Here is a 19037-nt window from a genome sequence, read left to right as displayed (position 1 = left end):
GCATCACCCAGCACCCAGGCTGGAGTGCACTGTGACATGATCACAGCTCTCTGCAATCTTGAACTGCTGGACTCAAGCAACCCTCCTGCCTCAGCCTTTGAGTAGCTAGGTGTACACGTGTGCACCACCACACCCAGCTAGTTTTTTTGTGTGTGTGGATGCTGGGTCTCACTGTGTTACCCAGGCTGGTCTCAAACTCCGGACCTCAAACTCTCCTCTCGACTTGGCCTCCCAAAGTACTGGAATTACAGGTGTTAGCCACCATACCAGGACTTGAGGCTGTTTTTTCTTAAGGTTTAATATACTTCTTATCTGTGTATGTAGTTGATGCTGTACAAAACAGCGTATGACTATCATGCCTTACTTTTAAAATATTCTCTTGGCCTTTGACTTTGGGGCAAGATCTAGCTATGGGCCAGTAAAGCAATCTGAGCCCATTAATGATTCTTAAATCATGATGCTGTAGAGAGAAGTAGGATCTGGAGGCAGTCACTAGAAAGATGAGGTAATTTAGAATTCTCTTAAAATTGTTGTGTCTTTATTGCTTAGTTTTTAACTTGTCATTGTGGCTTCCACTGTTTTTGAGATGAACTGGATTCATGTCCCCGCTTTATAGACGTAGAAAGCGTAGATAGTCTCCCCTCCACCGATAGTTTAAGTATCCCCTCCGTCATTAGTTTCAGTGTTATGAACTGATGGGCTCAGCACAAAAGAAGGCAAAGGATAGAGGGTACAAACAAGGGAAGAGACATTGCTTGTTTCAAATTACTGTCAACGGAAAATAATAGAGAGCTTTAAAAAGACCCAAGCTGGCCAGGTGTGCTGGCTCATGCCTGTAATCCCAGCACTTTGGGAGGCTGAGGTGGGAGGATCCCTTGAGGCCAGGAGTTCGAGGCTAGTCTGGGCAACATAGTGAGACCCCATCTCTACAAAAAATGAAAAAAAAAATTAGTTGGACATGTTGCACGTCTGTGGTCCCAGCTACTTGGGAGGCTGAGATGGGAAGATGGCTTGAGCCTGGGAGGTTGAGGCTGCAGTTAGCTATGAATGTGCCACTGCACTCCATCGTAGGTGATAGAGTGAGGAGACCCTGTCTCTAAAAAGAAGAAAAAAAAGTAGAAAGAGCGGAGCTTATGCTAACACCAGACATGTGAAAGAAGTGGTACAGCAGAAGCAAGAGGTATTAAAGGTTACTTAAGCCTGTTGGTATACACTGCTGCTCTGTGTTAGAAGTAGATTCTAAAGACGTACTAGTGTTCGACTAGCATGTTTTAGACCATCTTAGAAGTGTTTACATCTTGCTGGGTATTTGGTAAATGGGACTGAATGTGTATTATTAATGTGAAGGAAATTTTTTCTTGTAGTCAGCATGGTTTAAGATTGGATGTAATACTGAAATATTTATGGATGAAATTATGACTGGGTTTGCTTTACAGTGAACTGTTGGTTGGTGAGAGGTGGTATGGGGAGAGGTTTCAGATGAAGTAAGAATGTTTTTAAGGTTTTTTTTTTTTTAATAACAATGTTTTTAAAAAATTGAATGAAAGACTTCAAATCAACCTTTCTCAGTGGGTTCCTTGAGAGAATTAAGCTCTAATTTCCTAAGGCATCTAATGTGAGTAATGAATTTATTTACTGGCAGCCACAATGGTACTAGTTTTGTATTCTCGGGAGAATTGAGAAAGTAGTCATTTTTTGTGTGTTCTGTAGTTTGAAAGGAGGAAAATTGGTGAGAAGAGCTGGTTGAGAGTGTGGAAATACATGATTGATTCAACATTTTAAAAATATTTTGTAATTTGACCTTTGCCCTTTACTTATTTTTTAAATAAATACGTTATTTTTTTTCGAGACAGGATCTTGCTCTGTCTGGAGTAAAGTGGCACGATTACAGCTCACTGCAGCTTCTATCTTCTGGGCTCAAAATATCCTCCCATGTCAGCCTCCTGAGTAGCTGGGGCTACAGGCGCATGCCACCACTCCTGGCTAATTTTTGTATGTTTTGTAGGGATGAGATCTCGGTATGTTGCCTAGGCTGGTCTTGAACTCCTGGCCTGAAGTGACCCTTCTGCCTTGGCCTCTCAAAGCTCTGGGATTGCAGACTTGGCCTCGTTTGTTTTATAAATACAAATTTTGAACTTCAGTTTTTCTTTCTTTCTTTTTTTCCCCTTCCTTCTCTCCCTTTCCCCTTTCCTTTCTTTTTCCATCCTCATCCTTTCTTTCTTCTCTGTCTTTCACAGGGTCTGGCTCTGTTGCCCACGCTGGAGTGTAGTGATGTAGTCATAGCTTACTGCAGCATTGAACTCTTGATTTGAAGTGATCCTCCTGCCTTAGCTTCCCAAGTAGCTGGGACTAAAGGCGTGAGTCACCACATCTGGCCTTGAACTTCACTTTTTGAACATGATGGAAGTACCATGTTGTAAACATATACTAAAACTGTTGGAAAATGTGGTTTTCTTTCCAATTAGGTACAGTCTGAAAATACAGCCTGTTGAGAAAATGCATCTAGCTGTAGTTGCCTGTGGTGAAAGACTGGAAGAAACTATGACCATGTTGAAGTCAGCTATCATTTTCAGCATGAAACCTCTTCAATTCCATATTTTTGCTGAAGATCAGCTACATCATAGCTTTAAAGACAGAGTAAGTATTTGAGACGTAGTCAAGGTTGTACAGTTGAATATTTAATAATATACTATAAGAGAATGTTGTTGTAATAGTCTGTTTTCACATTGCTAGAAAGAACTACCTGAGACTTGGTAATTTATAAAGAAAAGAAGTTTAATTGACTCACAGTTCAGCATTGCTGGAGAGGCCTCAGGAAACTTAGAGTCATGGCGGAAGGCAAAGGGGGAAGTAAGGCATGTCTTACATGGCAGCAGAAGAGAGAGAAAGAGAAAGAATACCACACTTTTAAACCATCAGATCTCATGAGAACTGATGGTTATCACGAGAACAGTAAGGGGAAAACAGCCCTCATGATCAAATCATCTCCCACTAGGTCCTTCCCTCGACACGTGGGAATTACAGTTCGAGATGAGATTTGAGTGGCAACGCAGAGCTATACCATATCAGTTGTTTTATTTCTTCACTGCACAAAAATATTTGTTCTGTAACACCACCCTTTTAAAGTGGGGAGTGCTCCTTGAACCACTTCCATCTGAGTCCAGGTCTAAGGTGAAAGAGGAAGGTTCATTTTTGAACGGCGGTGGGCTACTTAAAAGTAAGTTCTTGGTGAAACATGGAGGTTTTATTTTAGTGACTCTAGTTCCAGGATGCTTTGACTAAGAAGTTCTATGATTTATTTTGTCTGTATCCTTTCCTTGGGAGTGCCTGAATCAGAGCTTATATAAAGGTTTTAATCCTGTTTTGAGAGGAGAGAATTCTTGATTAATAATATGGCGGGAAGTGGCTTCTGGTTCTGATAAGTAAGTTATTTATTTTGGTTTTGTATTAGTTAAAATCAATTTGGCAACAGTGGCAGAAAACCCAAAATAACAGTGGCTTAAACAGGATTTAAGTTTATTTCTCTCTCCCATGAAAGTAGGTTGTCTGGATTATATGGCAGTTCTTTATCTTCAGATACTCTGGCTTCGTCTGACTGTGGCTAAGCCATTTTCAACATGAGGCTTCTGCTTGATGGTCCATGATGACTACTCGGACTCCAACCAATGCACCCATATTCTATTCAACTTGAGGACAGGGAGTGAAAAAGGGCAGTATCCTTCTCTTAAGGATACTTTCTAGAAGTCATTGTGACATTTCTGCCAGTATCCCATTGGTCTGAATTTAGTCATATGACCATACCTAGCTGTTACAATGGAATATATACTCTTTAATCAGGTCAGCCTTGTAACTTCCTTAACAACAACAACAACAACAACAGCAACAAAATATTACTAAACAATAAGAGAACAGATACAGGCAGAAGAAAACATATAAGAAAAAGAAAATTCACCTGAAATCTCACTACCTTTTGTTCTGAGATGGTGGTAAAGGTGATGCTAATGATCATTCATATTTTTGTTCTCCTCCCTCTCTATCGTCTGTTTACATCTATCTACTTAAGCTTTTAAATTCATTTGGATTTTTATGCTTGGTCTAACTGTAAAAAATATATATGATGTTTTTTCAGGTTAAATCAGTTCATTTTGCATATTTAGTGCAAAAATACTAGTTATGAGCTCAGATCTTTTAGTTTTCTGCCAAAAACGTCTATATCTTTTAGTTTTTGGCAGAAAACTAGAAGGTGTAAAAGTTTTCTTACTGTTTAAGTGTTACATGAAAGTATACCTTTTTACTTATTGTTTAAAAATATTTTTAGTGTCTATATTTTTGTTAGATAATTTTGTGAACTTGGTCTCTATCTGGATTGTTTTTTAAAATATTGAGGAATTAATCTTGTCCTAGGGGTTAAGAGAATAGTAATAGACTGCTGCCAATTATGGAAATCTTTGAAAATGTAATAGAAAAGTAAAACATTTATTGCATTATCTTAGATGCAGCCTCTGTGTTGTGTTTACACCTGGCTGAATTGTTTGTGTAACGTATACTATATTTTTAAACTTAGTTTTCCTTTGACTGTAATCATCACTGAGAATGTTTGGTTTTGCTTTTGATGAAAGTATATCAAATATTTTATGGAACATGCTTTTAGTACATGAAAGAACACTGTTACATGTTAAAGTGACTAAGATTTTATTTTGAAGTTGGTATTGAAAAGATCTTTAAGTGATTAATAAGTGGAGCCAGGAAATTACAGTGCTAGTATTTTAAAATAATTCGTAGATAGCTGGGTGTGGTGGTGTGCACCCGTAGTCCCAGCTACTTGAGAGGCCTGAGGTGGGAGGACCACCCGAGCCTGGGAAGTCAAGGCTGCAGTGAACCATAATCATGTTACTGCACTTGAGCCCAGCCTGGGTGACAGAGTGAGACCCTGTCTCAAAAAAATAATAAAATAAAATAAATAAAATAAAATAATCAGAGACACCAAAGCAGAGTGTTGGAAGTAAAGGCATTCCCTTAAACTATGTTGGAAGATACTGTTTTAAAAATGACTTAAACACAATCATAATTCAAAAGAGATCATATTCAGCCTGTACATAAACTACTTAGTTTTTCCCCCCATAGATTGTTTCTTACTGCTCTTTAGGAAATTTGAATCAGTAATTCTGTTGAAATAAGAATGAGAGATATTACTTAAACTGAATTTGAAACAATTCAGTATCTTGAAATCCATTTAGGGTACTAAGTGTAAACATGTTCATCATAGATTTTCAGATATATTTTGCTTTTTGTAGTAATTTTTTTAAAATTGGCATTGGCTATGTATTTATCAGAATATTTTATCAGAAATATTCAGGCATATTAAAGCTATGAATTGATGGACAAATTTTTTAACTAGTTTCACATTTGGTATGACTTTGAATGGAAGCATCTGTCATATATACGGTGGTAATAAAATTAGTGCTTAATTTTTCTGATTTTAGCTTGTTAATGGGTTAAGAGAATTTATACATTGGGTAAAGCTGAGGAAGACAAATTTGCAAGGGTCTTTCACCTTTCTGATTTGGGGAGTTGGACCCTGATAACTTTCATTATGCTTCAGATCTTAATGGTGAAGTCTTTCCAGGATCTTATTTTGATTTTTAGATTTTAAATGAAAACAAATACCATAGTGGAACAGAAGAATCTTTCCCTTAATTTTACAGCATAAAATGTATATTATCTTAATTTTTAGCTGTTTTGTTTTATAATCTGTTGTTTTATGATTTTGCAGAGAAAATTCAGGGTGAAACTATACTGGTTTTTTGTTTTTTAATTGTTTTAGCTTGACAGCTGGTCATTTCTACAAACATTTAATTATACGTTATACCCCATAACCTTTCCAAGTGAGAATGCAGCAGAGTGGAAAAAACTCTTTAAACCATGTGCTTCACAGAGATTGTTCTTGCCGGTAAGTTTTTTCCCCTGGTGTCCTTTTTTTTTTTTTTTTAAATTTGAACCTCACTTTTACACATATGAGTCTCTGAAGAGTTACATATAATTCCAGTTAAATAATTAAATTAATAAATAGAAATCAATACGGGTACTATTTGCCTTTTGAACATGAAAAAATATTCCTGTGGAACAAGTAAAATAAAAACCCTGTTAAGAATGAAAAATTTTTAGTAATTTCTGTTGAGATACCAGTTTAATATATTCAGTTGTGTGGAACTCTTTTATCTATAAGAAGGAATAGAGGTTGCCAGGTCTTAATGGAGCCAAGTCTGTTGCCAGCAGAAGTGCAGTGGCGTTATCACCTTCAACTTGTAGGCAGCATTTCGAGTTTGAGAAATGAGATAGAGTGCATCATTAAATAGCAATTTGTGTCTTATACCAAGCCAATTTATCTATTGTAACTGATACTTAAACAGAAACAAATTTAAGGCATATGAACTCAAAGGGAAAATGGGAACTATTTATTCAGTGGGGCTGTTCTTTGGTAGTGTTCTATGGTGATAAACCTTGATTTTGTTTTTTTTTTTATATACAAATGTTCTGAAGCAAGGTTACGTCTTTAATTTTGATTTGATTTTACCCAGTTTTAAAATTCACAGTTTAGACCATTATGATACTTAAATACTTAGTTTTGCAGCTTAAACACATAGAGAATACTTATGGTAGAAATATTGAATTTAAGAAGCACACAAGTTTCCAGAAAGTATATAAATTATGGGGAAGAACCTTCAGTTACTTCTTATTGCTAAGTGGATTAAGGCAATCCCTAGCTTATTAAGAAAATGGTTTATTGAATCCAGGATATCTGTAAGATTAAGTTATAATATTGATAAACAAGTCTGCCTAAGCAGTATCTTTGTTGCTCTGCCTTAAAAAGTTGTATCCTAGGATCTTTCTCTTCCATTTTAAAAAGCACACAAATAAGGGATTAAGATTGATTAAAAAAATATGTTTTAGATACTTCATGTAGGTTTTATTTTAAGTAAGTTTTATATTGAATGATTGCAGTGTCATTTAATTAATGTGTGAGTGCCTAGTATTTGTCAGTCATCTATATTGAAATGCTGGGTATGTAGGAATGAATAGAATACACAGGTTTCCTGTTTTCATAGAGCTTGTTATCTGATGTGGGAGACAGACATTAAATAATCACACAAATGTATTGAAAAAACAATAAGAGATGAAAGAAAGACGTGAGGTTATGGCCATTTCTCTGCCATTTTGTTATGGTACTTTATTAATACTTGGAACCATGGCACTTTGTTAGCACTTTATTAACAAGTTTATTATTGATGTTGTTATATGAAATTTGCCAGATAATTTAATGATGTAATCTAGTTAAATCCCTAAATGGAATTTTAAGTACAAGAACTACTTGAAACCTGTCAAATTGACCTCATACTTTACTGTTACTTCTAATCTTTTTAACCAGATTTAAGTAAATTGGCGCTTTATTTTTTTATAGTGATAAACTTTTTTGCTGAGTTTTTCTTCCTTTAAAATAGATGCATGAAAAGAACTAATGTAAACTGTACCAATGCCTTCTTCACCTGAAAGGAATCAGAACTATACATAGGTGATTATTATTTAACCATATGTCTGATTTCCAGCTGGTAGTGGCTCCCAGCATTGAACTTGAAGCTTTATGCAGGTTCTTCCTACTCTGCTAACAATATAGTAATCTGTAAACAGATGTGACACAGATGTAGAATGTTGCTATTAAAAACAATTCTCACTTCACCACCCCTCAAAAAAGTGAGACAGACATACAGATTCCATCCCCTCACACAAACCTTTTTTTTTTTGAGACAAAGTCTTGCTCTGTTGCCTAGCCTGGAGTGCACTGGCGCAGTCTCGGCTCACTGCAACCTCTGCCTCTCGGACTAAAGCGGTTCTCCTGCCTCAGCCGCCTGAGTAGCTGGGATTACAGGCATGTGCCACCGCACCTGGCTAATTTTTGTATTTTCAGTAGAGACAGGGTTTTGCCATGTTGGCCAGGCTGGTCTCGAACTCCTGACCTCAGGTAATCTGCCTGCCTCAGCCTCCCAGAGTGCTGGGATTACAGGTGTGAGCCACCATGCCTGGCCACAGATTCCCTTTTTTTTTTTTTTTTTTTTTTTGAGACGGAGTCTCGCTCTATAGCCCAGGCTGGAGTGCAGTGGCCGGATCTCAGCTCACTGCAAGCTCCGCCTCCCGGGTTCACGCCATTCTCCGGCCTCAGCCTCCCGAGTAGCTGGGACTACAGGCGCTGCCACCTCGCCCGGCTATTTTTTGTATTTCTTAGTAGAGACGGGGTTTCACCGTGTTAGCCAGGATGGTCTCGATCTCCTGACCTCGTGATCCGCCCATCTCGGCCTCCCAAAGTGCTGGGATTACAGGCTTGAGCCACCGCGCCAGATTCCCTTTTAGTTGAGGTCTTTGACCAAGTGTACTTTCCCTACTCAGGCCCTGCAGTCAACCATCAGTTTTTTTTCCCCAGCCTGATGTTAAATCCGCTGATAGATAAGGGAGGAATGAGGTGATTTCAGCCTAGTAGCTGCTCATGAAGGTGATGGCTTTAGTTGCAGGAGGAAGTAGCAGCTTTGAAAAGTAGCAGAACTAGGATCAAGCTCCTATTCTTAACTAAAAAGGTTTAGATTCACCTATTTATTGAATCTTACTAATAGACCAGGATAGGCAGTAAATTTAAATTTGTAGGAGTCAGAATCTAAAGTTCATGGGTAAGGCAGAAATGAAAAATTATCCTTGGTTGGGCGCAGTGGCTTGTGCCTGTAACCCCAGCACTTGGGGGAGGCCGAGGTGGGTGAATCACTTGAGGTCAGGTATTTAAGACCAGCTTGACCAACATGGTGAAACCCCGTCTCTACTAAAAATACAAAAAATTAGCCGGGTGTGGTGGTGCATGCCTGTAATCCTAGTTCCTCAGGAGGCTGAGGTAGGAGAATGGCTAGAACCCAGGAGGTGGAGGTTGCAGTGAGTTGAGATTGCGCTACCGCACTCCAGCCTGGGTGACAGAGTGAGACTCTGTCTCAAAAAATAAAAAATATATAAATTAATTAAATAATAATTATCCTTAAAGTTCCCCAGGGAAGTCACATGTTGGAGATTTATCTCTTAGAAAATGCAACATAGCCGGTCTTTCTTCTAAGTAAAGCCTTTACCCTTGCTAGGTGCACATTTTGTTTTGATTCATTGGGAGACAGCCTGGAAATAAGAGCATGGACTCTGAATCTGGGTTGTCTGGGTTCCAGTTTGGCTCTACCACTTACTAGTTGAAACTGAAATGATGTAAAGATGCCAGTGTTACAGGCCAAGGGGAATAAGTTCAGAAGATCTTTATTTGTATTGGTTTATTTCTGTATTTATCTCAGGAAATTAGGATTCAAGATACAAATTTACCTAAGCTAATATTATTGCCCATTATGAAAAACATTTCCTCCCTGATCTTTGAAGATTTGGTATTCTCTCAGTTTTTATAGTTGAGTATTTATTTTGGTTTGCTTTTATATCTTCTCAATTTTTATAATTCTCTCAATTTTTATAATTGAGTGTTTGTTTTATATTCTCTCAATTTTTTATTCTCTCAATTTTATATTCTCTCAATTTTTGTAATTGAGTATTTGTTTTGGTTTGTTTTTATATCTTCTCTGAAAGTTAATGTGAAGGTTAGCATAGTATCTTTATATATATGCTATTGTTAAAAATGACAGATTTAGGGAAGATTACCTTAAAATAATATAAATTAGCTAATCTCTTAGGTGTATCTTATACAATTAGAGGTGCTTTTATGTTTCTTTTTAAAATAGAATTATAGTTAATCATTCAAATATCTCTCCTTGTAGTTAATCCTGAAAGAAGTTGACTCACTATTGTATGTCGACACTGATATCCTTTTTTTACGACCAGTTGATGATATTTGGTCTTTACTAAAGAAATTTAATTCCACGCAAATTGCTGCAATGGCACCAGAACATGAGGAACCTCGAATAGGATGGTATAATCGCTTTGCTAGGCATCCATACTATGGAAAAACTGGAGTAAACTCTGGAGTTATGTTGATGAATATGACTCGAATGAGAAGGAAGTATTTCAAGGTAAGTCACTAATACGGGTAGTTGTTAACATTTCTCTAAAAACCTTCTAAATTGTTGGCTTTTCAATTTAGTTTTTAATTGATAAAGAATTTTTCTATTTAGAATAATCTAGAATATTAGAGGAATCTAGATATCTAGATTTATCTAGAAGTGTGTTCATATTATTCTGTTTAACAGCATTACAGTAGGTCAAACCAGTTGACATGACAATGAAGTAAAATAACAGTGCACTAAGTGGTGAACATCATCTCCCTAGATTGCCATTCCAGGAAGCAGATGTTATTTTGTAGTTGTACATTCATAGAATACATAGAATCTAAATTATGTTATACCTTAGGGACAACATGGAGTTGCAGTTAAGAGCATAGACTCTGCAACCTGTTTGTTCTCAACCTGTAAAATGGAAATGATAGCACTACCAATGTCTTGGGACTTTTGGGAGGAGTAAATGAGTTAGAACAGTGGCTGACACGTAGTAAATGTTATCTATTATGGTGTTATTGGAAGTTAACTTTAAAAATTCCTGCATGTTTCCAGTATTTCAAATTATGGGGTCAGTAGAAAAGTCAGACTATTTAAATTCTCTGAGTGTGCATTTAGACGACATCAGTATGTGCTACCGTTTACCAGTTTTATGTAGATTAGTTTTATATCTAAATTGCAAGTCACTGTAGTTTGCTTGCTCTGGAATCAAACTGGCTTTATGTGTAGCTTTGCCTCTTGTGCAGTACTTAACTACTAGCCATTTAGTTAACTTTCAAGTATAAGTTCTCTCAGCTGAATAAGATAATAAACAGACTTAACTAAGTTAATTTAAAAGAGATCTGTTGAAAATTCTTAGTAGATCCTGGCATGAAGTAAGCATTAAAATGTTAGCCAAAAACAGTGACTTCTGAGCAAACACTGTTCCCTCTAGGAGTATAGACTTACTGTTTATTCCTTTATGTCTCATTAGGACTCAGTTAAATATTAAGGGATATCATGTCTTTTATGGTATGAGTATATGTGTACATTTATATGTATATATTTTTGTCATGTATTTTTGATATGGTATCTGGTGGGATGGAATTTATTCTTCCTACATGTCTGATTTAAGCCTTTGCCTCATTTGGAACTGTTTCCTCTTACCTTTGGTATGGGCAGCAGTACTGCTGTAGCCATTACTGTATGCCAACACTTCAGTCTTAGAAGTCTGACAGCTATTACCGGTCACTGTTCTATTCTGTTGATCTGGTAAACTTAGTTTTTTTTTTAGCCTTCCCTTTTCCGAACCTTTTTAAAGTCCTGTTTTAAATTTAGTTTTGTCTCCCACAACTGATTGCATTAATAAGCCCATAATAGGCCCAGTGTTAGGTAACCTCTGCCCTTGTTTAACAGAGAACATCTCTCTTTGGTTACCAAGTTTGTTATTATATATCTTGAATTTTTAAATTTCATGTACTATAAAGTTGTACTAAATATAATAAAACTAGGATAGTAACATGATTGTTATTTTCTGATTGTTAGACTATGCACAGTGATCTTATACCAGAAGATGGTGCTGTAAGATTATCTGCAAAAAAATAATGTGACTTCTCAATAACTGCGTTTGAAATTTATGAAATTAATAGAAGTTTAGTGTTGCAAAGAACTATAGGGATAATATAACACCCTTTGATTACAACTTAAAAATAGCTATATAGTTCAAATCCATTGTTTTTAAAATTATTTTATTCTTATTTTACTTTTTTGTAGAGAACAGTCTCTACAAAAAAAAGAGTTGCCCAGGCTGGTCTTTAACTCCTGGCCTCAAGTGATCCTCCCGTGCTGGGATTATAGGCATGAACCACTGCGCTTGGCCAGATTTACTGTTTTTTTACTTACCTATTACTTATTTAAATATCATTCATAAATACTTTAATAGTTTCTCCCTTTCCCTTTTTCTTTTGTTTTTCTCTGACATGTTCTAAACTACCTAGAGATGTAGTTATGGGGGTTGGAATAATTTCTAAACTTTCAAACCTTTTTTTCTTCTGTACATTACTGACTATGAAAAAAAATACAAGATGATTGGTTGTACATTAATTCAGCAGGTATAATTTACTTCACACCTACTATTCCTATGTTACAAACAACCCTATTCTTGCTCCTTGGAACATACTCAGATTTGCTTCGTTTTCAAATATTATTATACTTAGGATTGTCGAGATGGTCCTACAAAATTTATTGATTTTTAATTCCTTTTCTCATATATTTTTATTTTTCTTGATCTCTATGTCTATAGCAAACATTGTCTTGGTTTTTTTCCTGCCATCTACAGTTTCTAGCACAGGTCTTAAATTTTAGAAATTTAGCAATATAACTGAGTTACTTATAATCGCTTTCCAAACTGTTTTATACAGATTCGCGACTATTGCTTCATGGTTCTTAACCCATGTACAGCCACAATACAAATTTAGGACAAAGGTCATAGTTTAAGTTATTTATTTGTTTTGCTGTCACCTGGTTCTTACCACTCATGGCTGTTCATTTCCAACCTGATGTATTATAGTTATGTATATTAAAAAGTTAAAATAGGACCAGGTGTGGTGGCTCAACGCCTGTAATTCCAAGACTTTGGAAGGCCGAGGTGGGCAGATCACTTGAGGCCAGGAGTGTGAGACCAGTCTGACCAACACGGTGAAACCCCATCTCTACTAAAAATAGAAAAAATTAGCTGTGCATAGTGGTGCATGCCTGTATTCCCAGCTACTTGGGAGGCTGGGACAGAATCACTTGAACCAGGGAGCAGTGAGCAGGGAGCAGGTATCACGCCACTGCACTCCAGCCTGAGTGACAGAGCTACAGTGTGAGTGAGACTCTTTGTCTCAAAAGAAAAAAAATTTACATTCAAATACTTTAATAATTAATTATTTAATTAAATATTTTAATTTAAAATTAATTTAAAAATTCTTTTTAAAAAGCATATAATTTTTAATCTCATAATTGTATATTTGTTAGACAATGAATAACATTGATTAAATGATTATGTTCTATTTTACATAATTATATTTGCAGTGTTGAATCCCTATTAGGGTATTTATTTTCTCTCCTTCTAAAAAATGTATTACTGTATTTCTTAACCTTTTCCTGTTTATTAGAGAAAAACCAAAGAGTATAAATTAGACATGGTGGGAATCTTTTCTTTGTTAGCTTACTTTGCCCTTTTCAAATGTCTGTATATTACTTTGTATTTTTTTGTCTGTTTGCTCCACCTACTGAGGGCAGGATGTGTCTTTTGTACAGCTTTTTATCAAGAATATTTAGCATGGTGTCTGACATAAAGTAGCAACTTGATAGATAATTGCTAGCAAAGGAGAGTCAGATGAAGGTTTTAGAAACTAGGCCATGAATGAATTATTGAAAAATACTGGAAAAGAGAACACTGTGTGTGAAGTAGTTACAGTGTTTTTACATATTTGTAAGATGTATGTGATAGAAGACTTTTCTTGTGTTAGTACATAGCTTATGAGAGCAGAATAGTAACAGTGTACATCTTGCCAAAGGACTTTTTAAAGTGAAGTAACTAGTCTTTGGGAATTGATGAGTTCCCACTTTTTTGTTGGATGCTCTTTAATTTTATATGTATGTATAGGACAGGCTGATAATGATAGTCCATACATTTTCAAAGCATGCTTAATTTAAAAAATGAAACTAATTTATCTTAATGTAACATACATGTATTTGGTCATAGGTTTGCTAAATTTTGTAAAATTAGAACATTTTCTGTTTTAAATGTTATGAAACTAAATTATGTTTATAAATATTCAAAAAATTCATTGTAGAATAAAAAGACAGATTTGCTCTTGACATATCTCTCCACACTTTCATGCCTCCACCCAGAGTGACACTATAAACTTGGCTGTGTGTTCTTTGGACCTTTTAAAAAGTGTATTTTGAGGCTAGGTGCAGTGGCTTATGTGTGTAATCCCAGCACTTTGGGAGGCCGAGGCAGGTGGATCACTTGAGGTCAGGAGTTCGAGACCAGCCTGGCTAATATGGTGAAACCCCATCTCTACTAAAAACACAAAAATTAGCCAGACATGGTGGCAGGTGCCTGTAATTCCAGCTACTTGGGAGCCTGAGACATGAGAATCACTTGAACCCAGAAGGTGGAGGTTGCAGTGAGCCGAGATTGTGCCACTGCACTCCAGCCTGGGCGACAGAGTGAAACTCCATCTCAAAAAAAAAAAAAAGATATTGGCCGGGCGCGGTGGCTCAAGCCTGTAATCCCAGCATTTTGGGAGGCCGAGACGGGCGGATCACAAGGTCAGGAGATCGAGACCATCCTGGCTAACACGGCGAAACCCCGTCTCTACTAAAAACACAAAAAATTAGCCGGGCGAGGTGGCGGCGCCTGTGGTCCCAGCTACTCGGGAGGCTGAGGCAGGAGAATGGAGGAGAATGGCGGGAACCCGGGAGGCAGAGCTTGCAGTGAGCTGAGATCCGGCCACTGCACTCCAGCCTAGGTGACAGAGCGAGACTCCGTCTCAAAAAAAAAAAAAAAAAAAAAAAAAAAAAAAAAAGATATTTTGAAACAAGCATATGCGTGTATTAGCATTTAGATATAGGATTCTTTTATACATTTTCAGCTTGCTTTTTTCATTTAGTAAATAGTTGACTGGTTGACTGACTTCTATGTCATTATACATAATCACATTTTTAATGTGTGTATGATGTGGAGAATGGATGATTTTATTTTCTTTTTTTGTGTGTACCTAGTATGGATATGTAGTTGTATGGCTGAAAATATATTTTAAATTTTGTATTTTCTTGACTATACTACCGGTGTGGTTAAAAATATTTTCTTACAATTTGTAGCCATTTCTGTTTCTTCTTTTGTGAATGGCTGCTTGCCCATATCCTTTGCCCACTTCTTGGTTTTCTCTTTCTTATTCACTTGAACTCTTTTTATATGTAATGCCTCTTAATTAAACTCATTTCTCATACTTTTCATTGGTTGTCTTGGATAGTCTAGGTTATATCATTAGCAGATAATACTAGCGTTATTTCTTCTTTTCCAAATAGTTTCCTAATAGGACTTTTTTCTTTAAGGTTTTTTTCTTTTTTAATTTTTTTCCTAAGACTGCACTGGCCTCTTAATTTTGTGTTTCGTTGATTTTCTTTGAATAGATACATTTCTTGTAAGATATATATTCAAATATATATATTTGATTCATACTGGTTTTTAAAATTTAAATATATATCTATATTTCTCTGTATATTTGAATAGATAGAATCACTTGAAGACTTTAACGTGGTGTTGTGCAAGGGCTCCACCAGTTCTGCCTGTTGAAAGTGTTGCTGGTTTTTGTCCTTGTGTAATTGATATTTTTCTTTTCAGATCCTAAGAATGTTTCCTTAACATACTCAATGACTTATTTCTAAGAGTTATCTTTTCAAATTGTTTCCTTAAGTAAAACTTGTTTTAGTCGTTTTCCAGATTAAAAAAAATTCTGGTTATAATTACTGTTTACTGTGTTCTAAGAAATTTCACACAAGGATAATACAATTGTAGCAGATCAATTTAAGTATGTGGATTTTTTTTTCCACGAATTCTGGCCTTCTCTTTTTTGAAGGATAGATTGTTTATATCATCACTGAATTTACTATAAATTATACAGTAGCTTATAACAGTGTTTCTCAAACTGTGTCAAATAATAAATTTTTTTTTTTTTTTTTTTTTTTTTGAGACGGAGTCTCGCTCTGGCGCCCAGGCTGGAGTGCAGTGGCCGGATCTCAGCTCACTGCAAGCTTCGCCTCCCGGGTTCCCGCCATTCTTCTGCCTCAGCCTCCCGAGTAGCTGGGACTACAGGCGCCCGCCACCGCGCCCGGCTAGTTTTTTGTATTTTTTAGTAGAGACGGGGTTTCACTGTGTTAGCCAGGATGGTCTCGATCTGCTGACCTCGTGATCCGCCCGTCTCGGCCTCCCAAAGTGCTGGGATTACAGGCTTGAGCCACCGCGCCCGGCCAAATAATAAATTTTTAAAAAATATTCAGTATTTTATGAGCCAATACTTTTGTAAAAGATAGATTGCTAGAAAAATAAGTAGACATAAAACTATTCTATTAACTTGCTGTAAAAGTTTCAGAATCTTACTCTTAATTTCTGTACTTAATTACTTAATCTTATTGAGGACATAGAAAAAATTTACATATTAGCACACTATGTGAACTGCACTATGAAGAATACTGGTTTTTACTCTGGATAGTTTAAAAGGGTCACATAGATCTAAAAGGCCCAGTATTCAAGTCTACCCCTTCCAACACCAGGTTCTCAATGGACTTAGTTACTTGGTTCCTTAAGTATTTAACTTTGGGTTTTCAAATAACAAGTTTTGAGCATTAAAAAAAACAAGCATTACATTCAGTATCTGAAAAAGCATTAAATTCAGTACCTTCTTTATTTTAAAAAAACAAAATATAAATTGATGGATTATTGGTATAATATTTTTATTTCAAAAGGCAGCATTGTGCTTAATGGCTAAACAGTAGGAGCTTCCCAGTTAAAATGAAGATAAGGATATCTGTTAATCTTACCATAACTTTTTTTTTTTTTTTTTTGGAGACAGGGTCTCATTCTGTCACCCACGCTGGAGTGCAGTGGTGTGATCTTGGCTCACTGCAAACGTTCACCTCCCAGACTCGAGTGATCCTCCCACCTCAACCTTCCAAGTGGCTGGGACCACAGGCGTGTACCACCATGCGTGGCTAATATTTTGTACTTTCGGTACAGGGTTTCACCATATTGCCCAGGCTGGTCTCGAATTCCTGAACTCAAGTGATGTGTCTGCCTAGGCCTCCCAAAGTGCCAGGATTACAGGCGTGAGCCACTGTGCCTGTCACTATAACTATTAAGTAATATTTAAATGGCAGTTTTCAGCATGGAGGAATAACAAGCTCCCATGTTAGACAAGTGAAAGAAATAGGTATAAAAAATTAGATAGGATGTAAAATTATTATTTGCATGACATATTTATATCCCTGAAAAACTTCAACCTATTAAAACTACTGTAAACATTAAGGACATGTAATTAATTTGGCTGGGTTGAAAATTAAAATACAGAAATTGCTGCTTTTAAAAGGAGAGTCAAACCGTTTACTGGCTGACTCCAGGGGTTCTTTCTTAAGTAACCTATATGGTCTCCTCCTGAAAACAGTGTTGATATGCCAATTAGTTGATATCCAAGAATAGGAAAATACTTTTGCTAGCAGGGTTGTAATTCTGATAGCAAAGCTTACAGTCATTAAAATGGGTTGGGTGAATCTGTTAGCTCTTCAATAGTATGAGAGGCATCAGGAGACTAGGGTCTCTTTCTTGGAGTGCAGTCGTAATATTGCCAAAGATGCCAGTCCTAACTTGCCTCCCTCTGGGACGGTGAGAGTTTATGGGACTACATACATCTGCTAGACTGGACCCAGTTATTTTCCTTAGCAAATCTTCTTTGACTTTGTATGTCATTCATGGTGCCTCTTTACAGAATTCTTTGCGTGCATTTTCTAATGTACAAGTAGCAACCTTTTAGAAGATAAAATGGAATCCTCTCAAAAGAGATAGTATACATAGGAACAAACTTGAAAGAAATTGGCAGTATATATGTATATACACACACATATATATATTTTTTAAATGTAATAAGATAAATGAACACTTAAATAAGTAGGAAGACATATTATGTTTTTGGATAGGAAAATCCATCATAAAAAGGCCAGTTCTCTATGAGAATTTTTTACTACAAGTAGACACAAAGCTCATAAATTTCTGCTGCTTTGTTCATCTTCCCCACTCCCTCTGCAGCCTTGATTTTTGTCAATCATACTGTTTTTTAGTGTTTAACTTTAGTTATGTATGCATTTTTTAACTTGATTTATCAATTTCAGAATGATCTATTTGAACTGCCAATTATAAAAGTTAAGCAAATCAATCTGAGAATAATAGCCATCATGGTAAAAAAAATAATAATAGCTAACACTGAATATTTACCATGTGTCAGGTGCTATTCCAAGCACTTTAAATTTATATGTTAACAGTTTTAATCATCAACAACTCTGACGTAGGCACAGACATAGGTACCAAAACTATCTTCATTTTAAGATAAGGACACAGTTACTTTTGCTTTCTTTCCTGACTTACTAGTTTTATCACTGCCACATACAACTTCCTTTTGTTATCTTCTCTTTTACTGGACAGCCCTTCTCACATTTAGGGTTGGAAATGTCACTTGATATTGTGAGGAGTTTGCATTTCTCTTTGTGGCTTTGTAATGGTTACTGTGGGTTACTGTAATATCTTTTGAATGTTTTTATCAACAGAATGATATGACAACTGTACGACTACAATGGGGAGATATACTTATGCCATTGCTTAAAAAATACAAACTGAACATCACATGGGGTGATCAAGATCTATTGAATATTGTGTTTTTTCATAATCCAGGTAATTATCTAAATTCCTTTTATTTGCATTAAAAAATCACAGATAATACTGAGTGAAAAAGGAAAACATGCACTTATCTGATTCTGTCTTATATTAATGATTATTGCTATTTATGTTTAAGACAGAGTAAAACTTTTCTTGAATTTTGCTTTAATTGGAAGAGATCTAAATGCCGAACATTTTTCATTAATTCTTACTTGTAGGAGCTGTATTTTTTAACTAAAAGTTTTGCATAATGTTACATTTGTGGAATTAGGGGTATTTGCTTCATTGTCTGGTCTTTTCTTTATGTAGAAAGCCTTTTTGTTTTTCCGTGTCAATGGAATTATCGACCAGATCATTGTATATATGGAAGCAATTGCCAAGAAGCAGAAGAAGAAGGAATCTTTATTCTTCATGGGAACAGAGGTGTTTACCATGACGATAAGCAACCAGCATTTAGAGCTGTTTATGAAGCACTAAGAAATGTAAGATTTGCCTTTTCTGTTTTTTTA

General features: G+C 36.1%; 1 protein-coding gene across 3 annotated transcripts in view; it reads left to right on the top strand.

The window, feature by feature from the left end:
* The window catches only part of GXYLT1 (glucoside xylosyltransferase 1), a 62173-nt gene that overhangs the window by 27797 nt on the left and 15339 nt on the right, over positions 1 to 19037 (top strand). For 2 of the 3 annotated variants that reach the window (XM_050748445.1, XM_050748446.1), the window contains 5 exons: positions 2466 to 2637; positions 5825 to 5950; positions 9837 to 10088; positions 18420 to 18543; positions 18838 to 19010. In XM_050748445.1, the coding sequence (XP_050604402.1) occupies positions 2466 to 2637; positions 5825 to 5950; positions 9837 to 10088; positions 18420 to 18543; positions 18838 to 19010 (847 nt within the window). Of the gene's footprint in view, positions 1 to 2237; positions 2638 to 5824; positions 5951 to 9836; positions 10089 to 18419; positions 18544 to 18837; positions 19011 to 19037 lie in introns of all 3 variants that reach the window. The other variant, XM_050748447.1, reaches the window with a different exon arrangement.

The sequence above is a fragment of the Macaca thibetana genome, chromosome 11 (assembly GCF_024542745.1).
Source record: "Macaca thibetana thibetana isolate TM-01 chromosome 11, ASM2454274v1, whole genome shotgun sequence".
In the NCBI taxonomy this organism is placed as follows: domain Eukaryota; kingdom Metazoa; phylum Chordata; class Mammalia; order Primates; family Cercopithecidae; genus Macaca; species Macaca thibetana.
This window is presented reverse-complemented; position numbering and strand designations above follow the sequence as displayed.